The 14,338-nt window shown below is 45.7% G+C and overlaps 1 protein-coding gene across 1 annotated transcript in view; it reads left to right on the top strand.

Moving 5' to 3' along the window:
* Positions 1-14,338, top strand: part of ACVR2B (activin A receptor type 2B) — a 138,598-nt gene that overhangs the window by 97,355 nt on the left and 26,905 nt on the right. Inside the window, exon 2 of the mRNA XM_090047769.1 lies at positions 8,998-9,205. Coding sequence (XP_089903895.1) covers positions 8,998-9,205 — 208 coding nt within the window. The remainder of the gene's footprint in view (positions 1-8,997; positions 9,206-14,338) is intronic.

Here is a 14,338-nt window from a genome sequence, read left to right on the forward strand (position 1 = left end):
CACTGGTACCAGAAACTGAGGGACTTCTGGCACTGTTTTCGTATTGGTGCTGGTAACCTAGCTAAACTTGCTTGGAGCAGATTTTGCCTAGACCAGAGATCAGCAATGTGTGTGGGGCCCACAGGCTGGATCCTGCCCACCGAGCCCTTGGATCTGGCCTGCAGACATGGGGCCGCAACAATGTTAAGTGGCAGCGCTTTCCCCTTCCTGCTGTTGCGGGTCCTTGCCCTTGTCTGCCCGCTCTGACTTAAACTGGGTCAGTCTAGCCCAGAGCCTTTAAAGACTGCCAATCACTGGCCTAGACAAAGGAATGATTTGCTAAACCCTTTCCTGAGTGATTAGCCTCCCTGGCATTTTTTGTGCATGTGCAGTATTTCAGTAAACCAAGTAACACTTGCATTTTACTTGGCTGTCTTCTATGAACAAGAAATACCTACCTGGTCCATTGGCATATATAGTCCTTCCCAGATTGGGCTTTTTATTTATTTATTTATTTTTTTTTAAATAATCTTCCTAGATTTATTTTATGGAAGAAACAAACCTTGTTCCATTTAAAATAACAGGGAAATTATTCAGAAGAATTAAAATCTTTATTGCATCCTTTCCCCAAGTTGGTAATAACGTCTCTTAAAACATTTTCCCTTATATTTTAAGGAACGCATTTTACTAGCAATTTGGGGGAAGGAACATAATAAAGATCTAATTCTTTTGAATAATTTCCTTGTTATCTTTAATTGACTTGGGCCTGAGAAAAAAAATAGGGGGAAGGTATCACTACACAGATGTGTGTGAAGCTGTGAAGCCTGAGTCATGGTGCAAATACAGAGGCCCTTGGTTGTCATCCCAGGTGAGCAGAGAGGATGTATTTCTTAATATTAAGTTCCTTTTTTAATTTTAAAAGAAAATGACTTAAAGCCTCTTGTCCTTTTGAGACCAGTTGTCAATGGCATCATTGTGGGTTACCATGGCAATATATGTTGAGATAATATATTAACAGCCATTGATTGACTAAAAAAAAACTTCAGCGCTTTCATCTTGGGATATGCCGAGTCTATTGACAGAAAACAGACCTCAAACTAATCTTCCTTCTGTGCCTCATTGCGTTGCTGGTGTTCCCTGTGCTATAATAAACTCCAGTTTTACAGAAATGCTCTTGTTTGTGGCTTAACAAAAGCAACAACTCTGAGGTGGCACCTGGTTGCCAAACTAGCCGGGTTGCCAGTCTTCTCCTGCTTGATTTCTTATGGGAGCTAGCCGATCTGCTTGATCATCTATCAGCCAAGGGAAGCTCTCAGGCTCAGGCCAGCAAGCTGAAATTGGGTTTTGTTCTGTGCAAATGTGAATGCATATTTTTGGAGCATGTGTCATTCAAAGGCCTTTTCAACATGTTTGGAAAAAGCGTGGGATTCCTTCAATCCACACGCATGCCATTAAGTGCTTGACCTAAAATGTCATCACTAGGTTGATGCTTTGCTTAAACGCATATTTCTGCATATTATTTAGGTGAAATGGAAATGAAGTCACTCTACCAAGGGAATAAGCCATGCTGAAGCACTTTCTGAATGTGGGTTCATCCAAGGCCCTTTAGAGATCAAAGGCTGCTCTGTTCATGGTTTTTAATTTAAATCTGTTGTTGTACCACACCTTTGGCATGAGATGGGCAGCGTGCAACTTTGAAAGTTGGCTTTCTTTAAGACAGCTCTTGGTTTTCTGGACAAAGACAGAAAGGCCATGTTTACAACTGACCTTTGCTATGATTTGAGGTATTGCTCAAGCCAAACCACCTATGCAGACGTTTTTCTGGCCCTTCTTTGTTTCTGTGGTATCTCATCTGTTTTCCTTGATGGCTTCCTCATCTGTGGTAGAGCTCTGATAAGATGCAAAGGGCTTGACTTTCATACTTAGAGATGCAAAAATGCACACATGCAGTAACCCTCCAAATTAGAGGGTGCATTCAATATTTGTTACCTTAGACTCTGAAATAGCTCGATAGCCATACTGGAACTTAACTGGTTTTCAAATAAGTTTTGTTCTCAGTTGCATGCCCAAAGCCTTGCAGTTTTGAAATTCGGACCAAGGTTTTGGTAAACTGCCCATTTATGCAGCATCAAAATATGCTTTTTAAAAATGTTGCTTAGGTACAGCTTCCCACTGTATTTACAAAAGGGGAGGGGAAAAATATAGAGCCAAGGGTTTTAACAGTGTGTCATCCTGGGAGAATAGTCTTTACCTGTCTACCAGTCTAGGCCCTGGTAAAAGACCCTGGCCACCTGTGCTATGGTATTGGATACTGGCTGTATTTGAGAATTACTGGGGACTGCCACAACCTCAGCGATGCATCTGCCACTGCAAATTAGAGGGCTTGCAGTTTAGTCCCACATCATCATCAGTATTTCGGTTTTGAGCTGAAGACAGTTCAAGAGGAGATGAGGCAGTGAGCTCTGAGGAAGGGAGAGGTCTTTCAAAATAGCCTTGAGGGTCAACCGAGCTGTCTTCATGCACCGCTTGGTTAGGGGCTGTGCACCTCGCTCAAGCCCATGAGCAGAGAGATCATTAGTCTTGGTAGTCTGATGTCAAGCAGAAGGCAGGGCAGAGTTTCATTTTTCAAGACTAACAGGCTGATGCCTCTGAAAGCATATGCCATCCTGAACCAGTTGGTCTCTGAGGTGCCACCCTGCCCTGCTTTCTGCCATTCAATCAAGATGTGATTTGGAATAAAAAATGGCTCCAAGTGGGTTAGGACTGTGAAGTGTCCCCTTGAGGGTCTGGTTTTGAGTCGGTACCACTAAGTTTCCAGAGTTGGATGTCCTGCCTCCCTGAATGTCCATGAGTTTTTAGGGCCCTCTGGCTTTGATCTTAGGTGGTAGGCAAGCTTCTTTTCCCCCCCTTTGTTAGGATAGCCTTAGCCTGAAGAGGTCTCATTTTCCAAATCACTTCAGTCATGGAGTGATGCCCAGTAATTTTAGAAGTAGACTTCTGCAAGCGTCATTGTTTTTAAATCTTTGTTTTCAAATAGGGGTTTGGGTGCTCCTTAAATAACAAACCGTGAGTCCTCGGCATTTATTTGAGGTGGTTTCCCCTAAGCTCCCAGCTCCGTCCTACAAACCGCCATCCTGGGAACCTGCTATCCGCACGCGCTGGCACACACTGACCCTTCTGCTGGGTGATTTGAGTTATCTGGTCTGCTACACTGCTCTGATCGGGATACATTGCTAGTTATGCCTCATGCTTGCTTGAACTCGAGAGAACTCTTATAAGCTGAGGTGTCTCTAAGAGCCGCAGTCTGGAGGCAACGGCTTATGAAGTTTAGCCTGCGTTTAAGCACCTCTCGTGCATAAAATGAGCATGCGCAGGATATATTGCAGAGATCTGTAGTTTAAAACCAAATTTATGGTCCAGGCTGCTTGCCTATGCGTTGTGATATGTCCTGGAGGGCCTGACATAGCATGGCTACTTCTAACGTGGCCACGGGGACCAGGTAGCACAGTAAATGAAGACCTAATCCAGCAAAACACTTAAGCGTGCCTAAAGTTACACGTGATAAATCTCACTGAGGTGAAAGGGGCTTTGGCACATACTTACAGGTGCCTAAGTGCTTTAGCTCTAGGCCTTCAGGTGACTCGTGTTTCTGTTTCTAGGCAATGGTTAAAAGAGAACAGGGATTAGGAGCTTTCCTGTTTACATCCCACGGTTAGAGTTTGAGCCTGGTTAATCCCTCCTTTGGAGGGCAGAGTTAGGGATGGAGAGGGGTTTTGTGTTCACACTGGCATACATTGGAAGAGCTAAGTATTTTCCTGTCTACACCTGGTTTGGTACAATTCCTTCAGTTTTTATTGCAGCTTCAAAAAAGAGTAAAGGAAGGGCAGGGTGACACCGTCAACTAACTCAGTCATGAGTAGGCTGTAACTCATGCCTGTGAATGAGTTAGTCTTACAAGTTGCCACTGTGCCCTGCCTTCTGCATAACTTCAAACTAACACAGCGAACCACCTCTCTGATAGAAAGCAAAGTGATAGGATCGTAGATTAGGGTTGGTAGGGACCTCAGGAGGTCCAGCCCCTGCTCAAAGCAGGACCAGCCCCAACTAGATCATGCCAGCCAAGGCTCTGTTGAGCCAGCTCTTAAAAACCTCCAAGGATGAAGATTGCACCACCTCTCTGGTAACCCGTTCCAGTGTTTTACTGCTCTCCTAGTGAGAGAGTTTTTGCCTAATATTTAAACTAAACTTCCCTTGCTGCAACTTGAGCCTGTTGCTCCTTGTTGTGTCATCTGTCACCACTGAGAACAGTCCAGCGCCATCCTCTTTGGAGCAACCCTTCAGGTAGTTGAAGGCTGCTGTTGAATCCCCTCTCAGTCTTCTCTTCTCCAGACTAAATAAGCCCAGCTCCCTCAGCCTCTCCTCATCAGTCATGTCCTCCAGCTCCTGAACCATCAGTCATGTCCTCCAGCTCCTCGGGACTCTCTCCAGTTTGTCTGCATCCTTTCTGTAGCGGGGGCTCAAAAGTGAACACAGTCCTCCAGATGTGGCCTCCCCAGTGCTGAATAGAGGGGAAGATCACTGCCCTGCATCTGCTGGCAACACTCCTACCAGTGCAGCCTCAGTGCTGTTGGCCTTCTTGGCAACAAAGCCACACTGCTGGCCCATGTTGAGCTTATTGTCCACAGTCACCTCCAGGTCCTTTTCTGCAGAGCTGCAGTTTAGCCTGTCAGCCCCCAGCCTGTACTGGTGCATGGGATTGCTCCGTCCTAAGTGCAGGACTTTTCCCTTGTCCTTCCTGAGTTGAGTATTTCTGGAATACCATGCTCTTTTAGCAGCTTCCACTGCTGGGGTTTCAAAGTTCCTGCCAAACATGAAGTCCAGGAGCGATAACTAGCTGTTTTAGTCTGAAGTCAGGCAGAAGGCAGGGTAGAGTTGCACCTTGTAGGCTAACTCAGGGATGCATACAGTTTCGTAAACTTTCTTAAGCAGCAGCTTACTTTGTCAGGTGCTATAAAGACACTGAAGTCTTGTGGCATCCATGGAGGAGGCAAATATTTATCCTTGTTCCAGAAACGGAGAAGGTGAGATGGGGGAGAGGCAAAATGACTTGCTCCTTGTCTTTCAGGATGCGTGTGCCAGAACTGGGAATGGGATCTAGGCTGCTCTGTACCTTCAAGGGACACAGTCAGTCTTTTTAAGTATGCTCCCCTGACTCTGACTAAACAGTAATTTTAATAAGGGAAATGCAAACCTCCCCGTGTTTTGTTGCAAACAGCTCCAGCAACTTCTCAGAATAATGTGTGAGCTTCCCTTGATGTGCTGCAAACTCAGGCACACCCATGCCATCCCCAGACCTGTGCGCCTTCCCGCTGAGACTGTCTTGGGGACAAAGAAAAGGGCTCTTTGCAGATGGAGAAGGTTGGCAGAGCTGAATGCCTGTTGAGCTGATCTAAGAGCTTGTTGCTATGCGTGCAACTTTTTGAAGTGTCTTTGTATGACAGCTGCTCTTCAGGGCTGTTTGGGGAAAACAAAAAAACTGTCTTTTTTTCCAATCCGCTGAAACCTGTGGTGCAGGTAAGATGGCAGAGGCTTTGAGGCCTATTTTGCCATTTGGCAGGCTTAAATTTGCTTTTTGAAGGCAAAGTCATGTCTTGAATTTTAAACTTGCTCCAGAAAAGACACGTGTCTGAGGAGTGGGGCTCCCTGGGCAGAGCGCATGATTTCTTCTGCTTGAGTGTCTGCTGCTTTCTGGTCCCAGATCTAATATGGCTATAATGGCTACTTCAGCACTTTTAATATGTTCTCTGGAAAGCATTGCATGAGCATTAAGTCTCACGGCGCCCTGATGAGTTCTGTTACGACTCCCAGGTTTAATCGCGTTGCCCAGCGCTGTGGGAGGAGCTGTCTGAGCTACGATTAGAATTTGGGGTTTCTGCCCTTGCCCGCGGTTCTCTAGGCTGTGGGTGGCTGTCCTGTGGCAGGTGTCACAGGCGGCATGGACAGTTTCTATGGGAGGCACGTGGCAGCTGAGGAGAGAGGCATCACAGTAGCAGATAGCAGAGCAGCAGTTCAGGTAGGGAGCACAGGAAAGAGAGCAGAAAGCATATTGGGCAAAGGAAGGGGATTGGAGTGGCACATGGGGGTGTGCGTGACTGTTTTGCAGCATGCCTGCCAAAAGCGTTGGTCCTAACTGCCCTTGGCCAAGCTGATTTCTAGGAGATTTTGTCTGGGAAAGAAGAAAACTCATTTGCTTTACAGCAGGGGTGGCCAACCCAAGGCAAAAGTGACGTGGGCAGCTTCTGTGTATGGCGCGTGGCAGACCTGGGAGGGAGCCGATAGGGCAGGAAGGGGAAAGCAGTGGAGTAGGACTGTCAGGGAGCAGAAACCAGAGTGGCAGATCAGACTCGGGAAGGGGATTGGAGTGGCATTTGGGACCGTGTGGGACCAAAAAAGGCTGGTCCCCACTGCTGTGAAAATTTACTGTAAAGTTAAGGTATATCCCATTTTGCTTCTGGGCTGAATAAGATGATGCAGAATTGTTGATTCCTTTGATTTGTAGAATTACAGGTTTTTAGAGAATTTCTGCTTTCTGGAGAAGACCAGAAGGGGGTGTTGAATACTGTTATCTGCTGCCTAAGACAGCAGATAATGCAAGCCATACTGTGCATTACAGTAAGGCTAAGATGCTGATTTACTGCTGGGGAAAAAGGGCATCTCTGTCATTCCCTGAACACAAGACAATACCTGCTGATTTTTTTTAACTAAGCATTTAACAGAAATACCTAATTTGCTATAACAAATTATCATGCAAGTATCAACAGGCCAACAGCAGAGCATTAATGAGGAGCAGCAATAGTGACATGGCTCCAGTGTCTGGGGTTATTTGTGGGTTGTTTTATTATAGTAAGCAACTTGTCAGAGGACAACTTGGATGGAGATTTGCAAGTGCTGATAAAACCTGCGGGTGGTATTAAAATGGAGCTCCTGGATGTGTGTTGAATATAATTTTCAGTTTCAAGGCTGGGCTCTCCAGCTCTTTTTTTCTCTTCCCCCTGCCTCTCCCTTTAAATCCTCTCCTGCGATACAGGTTAAGCATCCTTCCTGAGCAAGGGATGCTAGAGACTTGCATTCCTCTTAAAATGTAGAGATCTTTCTGGGCTGACGCACCTCTTCCCTATCAGGAAAATTGCCCATAGCAGGCAACAAGTGTCAGGTAGGAGCGCAGACCAGGACAAGCATTTGGCACCTTTCTGAAAATGTGGTTTGCCCTGCTGCGTCCTTGCAGTTAAACCTTGTACAGGAAGGGGTCAATTAGAGGCGTAGAGAGTGCTTTGATAGCATCTTGAATGCTGACCCACCCCCAGATGCTCAACAAATGTACACCCGCCTGTTGAAATGAAGGTGAATCCAACTGCCCTGTAATGGCTAGGAGAGGGAAGTGAAGAAGAAGGAAAAAGACTGGCCCTGTGGGATGAGGATACTCAGTGGGACTGGGGAAACCTGGCTTCAGGTCCCTGCAGTCACAGACTTCTTTTTTGATCAAGGGCAAGTCTTTTAGTTTCTCTGTGTCTCAGTTCATCATCTGCAAAATAGGAATAATACTACTTTATCTCACTAGGGAGTTGGCACCATAAATTCAGGTACATGGATGGTGAGATGCTCATGTACTATGGCAATGTGGGCAAAGTGCCTTAACCCCAATAGCATCTTTAGCGTTTAGACTAGTTTTAAAGTAGACAGAACATACAGCAGCATTTTCAGTCACCAAGAGCTCAGTTTTACATTGTGCCAACAAGTTGGCAGTTCTAGTAACAAAATGCTCCTTTCTGCTGACCAGGGGTATCAATTCTGTGTGTGTTCCTGAAACGGCAGTGCCTCTTACTGCGATACTTCGATTTTTCTGGGAAGGAGCCCATCAAAATAACAACCAGGCTTGACCTGATTTCAGTTAAGATGACCCAAGATGGCCTGACTACAGCTTAAGAGAAAAAAGCTGTTTTGAAAACCTGAACTGTCATTTTTGGTTCCCTTGTTGTATTTATAGTTCATCTCAGCTGCAGTTTAGAAGTGACCTGCTATTTGTGGCTCAGTGGTAGCATTTCCAGGGTTTCTGTATAGACTTGATCTGCATTCTGGCATTTAACTTCTGCTTCCCCTTTGTGATGCTGGTCCTTTAAATGTGCCGGTACAGGATACTTCTATAGTAAGAGTCAGGTTTCTGAGCACTTGGAGGTATGCACCATCTAATGTTCAACTTCCCCACCCCCCATCTGGTTCCCTTGTAAGGGTGTTTTGGGGCAGTGCAGCTATTTTTGCCAGAAACTCTTCATGTTGAATCTCTGCTACTTGGATGCAAGCAGCAGGTTGCAACGGTTCCTGCCAGCTTATTTATCTCGCCACAATTACCGTGCAGGTCTTATTATCGCCATTAGTCAAGTTAATAAGCGGAGGGGAATCTCCTTGGGTAAGGTTCACTCCCGTGCAAAGACCCAGCAAGGAGCTATGAGCACCATGTTAGCCCTCAACAAGTTTAAGTGTGTAGAAACGCAGATTCATTTATTACACCGTGGCTTAAATCTCACGCATCGTAAGTCATGTCTTCTGTGTTTCTCTGTCAAAGCTAGGGCTTCCTCACGGAGCTCAGCAGGGCCCCGTTGGTCAGTGGACCCTTACGCTCCCCTGGGGCAGTCTTGTGGTTAAGGCACTGAACTGTGACATGAGATCTCTGTCTAGTTGTTGGCGTACCAGCTTCCGGGGTGGCTTTGGATCTCTGTGCTTCAGTTCCCCATGAAGCAATGAAAATAATGTTGCCTTGCCTCCAGAAAGGGTTGAAGGTACATTTCATTAGAAGAGCTGCTCAGGCGTTACGGCAAGGTGTATCATTTGAGAGCCGATAAACACATACCCCAAATAACTCGCCACTAACTGGAGTTCCACAGCAACCATGTAGAAATGTCTGCTCGGGTATTTATGGTTGGTTTGGTTTTGATCGCATTTTGGATTTGAATCTCGTTCCAGGGCCAGGACATGGAGAGGCAGAAACCAGAGAGTGCATCTACTATAATGCCAACTGGGAGCTGGAGAAGACTAATCAGAGTGGCGTGGAGCGCTGCGAAGGGGAAAAGGACAAGCGCCTTCATTGCTATGCTTCCTGGAGGAACAATTCGGGCTCCATTGAGTTGGTGAAGAAGGGTTGTTGGTTAGATGACTTCAACTGCTATGACAGGTATAGCCACGATGGAGAAGTGCCACGTGAGAAGCTTTCCACGTTGCAGCAGACAACATAACCGGTCCAATTCAACTGGGCCTCATTGATCTCCTTTAATTACTCTTGTCATTTGGCATCTATCAAAATTCACATGAAACTCCCTTTTGCTTTTAGTATAGAAGTCATAAAAGGCATGTTTAGGTCTTCTTTTTCCTGATAAAGTTTCAGTAGTCCTGGCAGGCTCTGAAAAATTTGTCCTGTACCATCGAGCAAAAAGCAGTATGTTCTTCCAAGAGCACTTGGCTCTGCTGAGGAAAACTTGGACTCATGTGAAGCTGTCTAGAAAAACACAGCTCTCCGGGGGCGTTAGACATTGAGATGTTCCTGTGTTATTGGCAGATTTTTTTTTTCCCCCCCTGTCCTTTGACCCTACCAACTGGGGTGGCTGTTGAGTGGGGAGACATCATTTAAGAGAGTCTGGGTTGAGGGGCAAATGGGCCGTGAAAATACTGGTGATAGAAGGTCTGGTTGCATTACAGGTCTCAGATTGTAGGCAAATGTAGTCTTGTCTCCTTACCTGCGGTGTTATGCTGCTTGCTAAGGCTGTGGACAGGTGGCTAGAGAGGCTAAGCCACATGCAGAAACTGGAGTGCTGGGGCAACTGCACACAAATGAGGAAGCCACGCATTGAAAGTGTGCGAAGGGAGGTGGAGGGGAGTGTTCATAGAGAAGTGAATGCTGAAGTTACAGAGGAAATGCAGGCTCACATGGCTCTTCCCATAGCTTGGAGGCTACTTGGCTCAGGTTCCCTATCAGGAAAGGTGGTTTGAGCCTTTTGGAAAGACTTGAACTTCATTTTAACCCTACCCGAGGCACAGTTAAGTCCAATGAACTGCTCCTTTGTCGCGTTTTTTCTCCTGAGGCCTAATGAGTCCCTGTGGCTGATTTTACAAAGGTCAGAGGTACCTGAACAGGGTTCACTTAAACTTTTGGTTGCTCTAGTGTGAAACCATCCAGCAGTAATTCTTGCAATCCGTTCAGCACTGGCGAGGCCTCGCCTGGAGTACTGTGTCCAGTTTTTGGCTCCCCGCTTCAAGATGGATGTGAATGAACTGGAAAGAGCCCAGTGCAGAGCAACAAAAATGATTAGGGGCCTGGGAGGCGAGACTTATGAGGAAAGGCTGAAAGAACCAGGATTATTTAGTCTGGAAAAGAAAAGAGTGCGGGGTAGGGGTTTGATAACAGTCTTCAAATACCTGAAGAGCAATTATCAAGCAGACAAAGATGGGCTTTTATCTGTGGCTGTAGGGGACAATAGCCTCAAGCTGCAGCAGGGGAAATTTAGGTTGGAAATTTAGGATGGAAATTAAAATGAACTTCCTGGCTAGGAGGGTGGTCAATCGCTGCAACAGGCAATGTAGAAACATTGTGCAAGCTCCATTCTTGGACATTTTCAAGAGTAGGTTAGACAGACTCTTGGCTGGGATGGATTAGTCAGGGATGACTCTGATAAGGGGGTTGGACTGGATGACCTTGTCAGATCCTTTCCAGCTCTAAGATCCATTCATGTGCCCATGACCTGAAGTAAAACAAGCCACATGCAAAGTTTCTCTTGGTTTCGCCATCTGTAGGGACGGTGTTCCATTATCTCTGGGCCCCAAATCTTAGTTTTGTCTTAAAAACCCTAAATGTAATGTGATAGTAGAATTACCCCTCCTTCTGCTCCATTCCTTTAACCTACTGTGTGCCAAGTCTATATTCTCAATAATTCCTCCTCTTCCCTTAACTGTCTGTAGGAAGGTTACTTTCCCAGTACACCATTCCCCTTGGTAGGTTGAGTCAAAAGCTATATACATACAAACGTGATAGGTTTTATTCCTTCAAAATAAATCAATCCTTGCTTGCCCCTTAGTCATTTTTAATGCTGATCCTCATAAGAATTGAAATGTTTCACTACAGTTTTCCTGCATTTAAACAGAAGTATTTAATATAAACAGACTGTCTCTTCTGATATCTACTCCCAAATGCAGCAGCGCTTTGATAATGGCACGTTGTAATGCAGTGCCCCCATGCTGTTAACACAGTGTCTTTCTGAACCTTTTTGAACATCTTTGTCTTGTCTCTCTGAACTTTTGAACATCTTTATACCATGCTATGTTAGAGGAGAAGAAAATGTCAGAATGGCTCACCCCTTCTCATCACCCAGAGACAGGGTTGAGAGTGGTTACAGCTCTTTTTGGGGTTGCACCTTAAGTTCCATCACGTGAGGTTAAAGTAATAGCTCAAGATTGGGAAGGTGCAACCACCCCATCTAGTTTCATGGGCCAAGCTAGTAACATGCCAACAAACCACCAGGCCAAGAACAACATTTTTCCATGTTAATAGGACTGTAGTTTTAATTATCTGGACTGGGTTTAATTAAACAATTCTCATGTTCAGTTTTGATCTTGATGAGGTCCTCCGTGATGTCGTCTCATGGTTTTTATAGTTCTGTCCTTGGAAAGATGATAAAACATTAACCAAATGGAAGGAGTGTACCTATGAACCATGGGTGGCTTCATTGGTACTATCCTGGTCTTTCCTGCCTTTTGAGTTCAGTATGCTTAAGTAGAAATGCCAAGCTCCCAAGCACCATCTTGTTGGGCTGCAGTTGTATTGCTACCTGCAAAAAGGGCAGCACATAATTATTCTGTCGCTTTAAAGTAGACGGCATTCAGTATTACATACCACATTGCACCTTGTTGCAGAAGGTGGCTTGCTGTTTCAATGACACCAAGGTCAGAAAATGTAGACTCGCAGTTCTTGGAGTAATTCTATCTGTCCTTTATCTTACAAATCTTTAGTCTTATGCTTTCTTTACTGTGTTCAAACACTTGAGTACCTGAACCCTTGTACTTATGTCTTGAAGTTAGCTTCATTACATGATTGCACAACAAATATGCAGTAGCGTGGCATGTCCATTAAGGCTGTTAAGGGGTATAGTCAAAAAATCAGCTGTATGCAGTTTAGAGATTTACATGGCTTCAATGGAGGGGTGTTATGGAAAGTCATACCACTTCAACAACATGCACACTCACAGCTGGAGGAGGAAATGTTAGTCCCCCCACATTTTTTTTTAACATTTGCCTAGTGGTATCCAAGGTGGTGTGCTTGGTGAGCTGCCCTGGGCATGCACCAAAACAAGGCAGGAAAATAATTAATTGCAGATGTGGAGGAGGCTGTTTTCAGTCATTAACTTGATTTCTTAACCAACAGACTTAGCAAAGCTTGCATTCTCCCTTGAAGACTACAAAACTCTAACGCCTTTAAATCCAAGTGGTTTGAGTTATTGGAGTTAAAAAAAATGGCATCTGGAAATATTGCTCAACTAAAGGAAACATCTTTCCTCACTTGGCTAACTCAGATGGCTGACTTTTCTTTTTCTTTGAACCAAAAAAAAGAAAAATTCTGGATGAGACTTTGTAAAAGAAATTTCAGCTCTAAGGTTACTTTTTTCAGAAAGAGATAAACTACTGAAAGTAGTGCCATGCATTTAGATTAAAAGGGTCTTTTTCAGCATTACTTACAGTTCTGTGTCAGTGATGCCTCACTAAAGGAGACTTGTCATGGATTCATGAGTGAGCAATAATGTCAGATGTGTGTGATTGTTTTGCTGCTTCCTCAAAGTGTTTAAAGGAAGGAAGTTATGCATATAATTTAACTGGACCTCAGGAAATAGTTCGATACTGTTTTGCGCAGAGGACAACCCTTGCAGCTTTAATTACAGAGTGCCTGGGAAGATTCTAGCGAGGATAATAATAATACCTGATAAGAAAAGCAAGTGCTTGTGGTGGTTGAGGGAGGTGTTTAACAGAGCGCTACATGTCTGCCACATTGGTCTGGCAGAGAAGAGGAGATGTGGAAGGCTAATGAAGTGTTCTTCAGACCTGCATGGCGTTCTCCTGAAGATATGCAAGGTGCTGAAGAGAACAGCACAGCTGGATGGCTAGGCTGATGTTCGAATGAATGTCCGTTAGCATGCTCACAGAAACCTGGTGGGATCCTACCCACGACTGGGCGGTGGGCATTCAGGGATACACACTATATAGAAGGGGCAGGACTGGGAGGAATGGCGGGGGGGTTGCCCTCTATGTCAAAGAGCAACTCGCGTCGTCAAGAATTAGCTTTGGGGCAGAGGGAGGTCAGGCAGAGGACTGTCGGTCAAACTTCAAGGGGGCAAGGCGAAAGGGATCTTATGGTGGGTGTCTACTATAGACCACCCTGCCAAGGGGATGAGTTGGACCAGAATTTCTCAGTACAGCTTATGGAGGCAGTTAAGTCTTGGGACGTCATTGTCATGGGAGACCTAAACTACCCAGACATCTGGTGGGAGGAGCAGTCAGCCAGGTCTGACCGTTCGTGTAGGTTCCTAGCTGAAATACAGGACCTCTACCTTATCCAGGAGGTGCACAGCCCTGCTAGGGGAGATGCCTTGCTGGACCTGGTCTTGGCCACTGGGGATGACCTGGTGAGGGGACTGCAGGTCCTTGACCACCTGGGTGGCAGTGATCATCGCCTGCTGGAATTCACCATGCAGCGCAGGGTGTTGAGGGCTTATACCCTGACTTCAGAAGGGTCAACTTCAACGAACTGAGGAAATTAGTGGAGGAGGCACTGAGGGCCCAAAAGGTAGAGGATAGTGGAGTCCATGAAGGATGGTCGTACCATAAGGGGACGATCCTCCAGGCTCAGAGTGTGACAGTCCCCAAGAGAAAGAAAGGGGTAAGAGTGCTCTGAAACCTCCATGGCTCAGCAAAGGCACTCGAGAGTGCCTGAGGGCCGAAAGGGAGGCGTACACCCAGCGGAAGAGAGGGACTGTCACCAAGGAAGAATACTCCTCCTTGGCCCGTGAGTGTAAGAGGGCTATTAGGAAGGCCAAGGCAGGGATGGAGCTCAGGCTAGCGACCAGGATTAAGGACAACAAAAAGTCCTTCAAATACATTGGGAGTAAGAAGAGGGCACCGTGTAATGTAGGGCCCCTGCTACTAGACTCGAATGCTAATCTTGTGGCTACACCGGATGAGAAAGCTGAACTTTTTGACAAGTTCTTTGCCTCTCTTTTCTTGGACAGGGACCAGGACAACTCTCCCACCACAGGTAGGGGCAATCTTG

This window comes from Crocodylus siamensis, chromosome 5 (assembly GCF_052110815.1).
Source record: "Crocodylus siamensis isolate JL-2025a chromosome 5, ASM5211081v1, whole genome shotgun sequence".
Lineage (NCBI taxonomy): Eukaryota > Metazoa > Chordata > Crocodylia > Crocodylidae > Crocodylus > Crocodylus siamensis.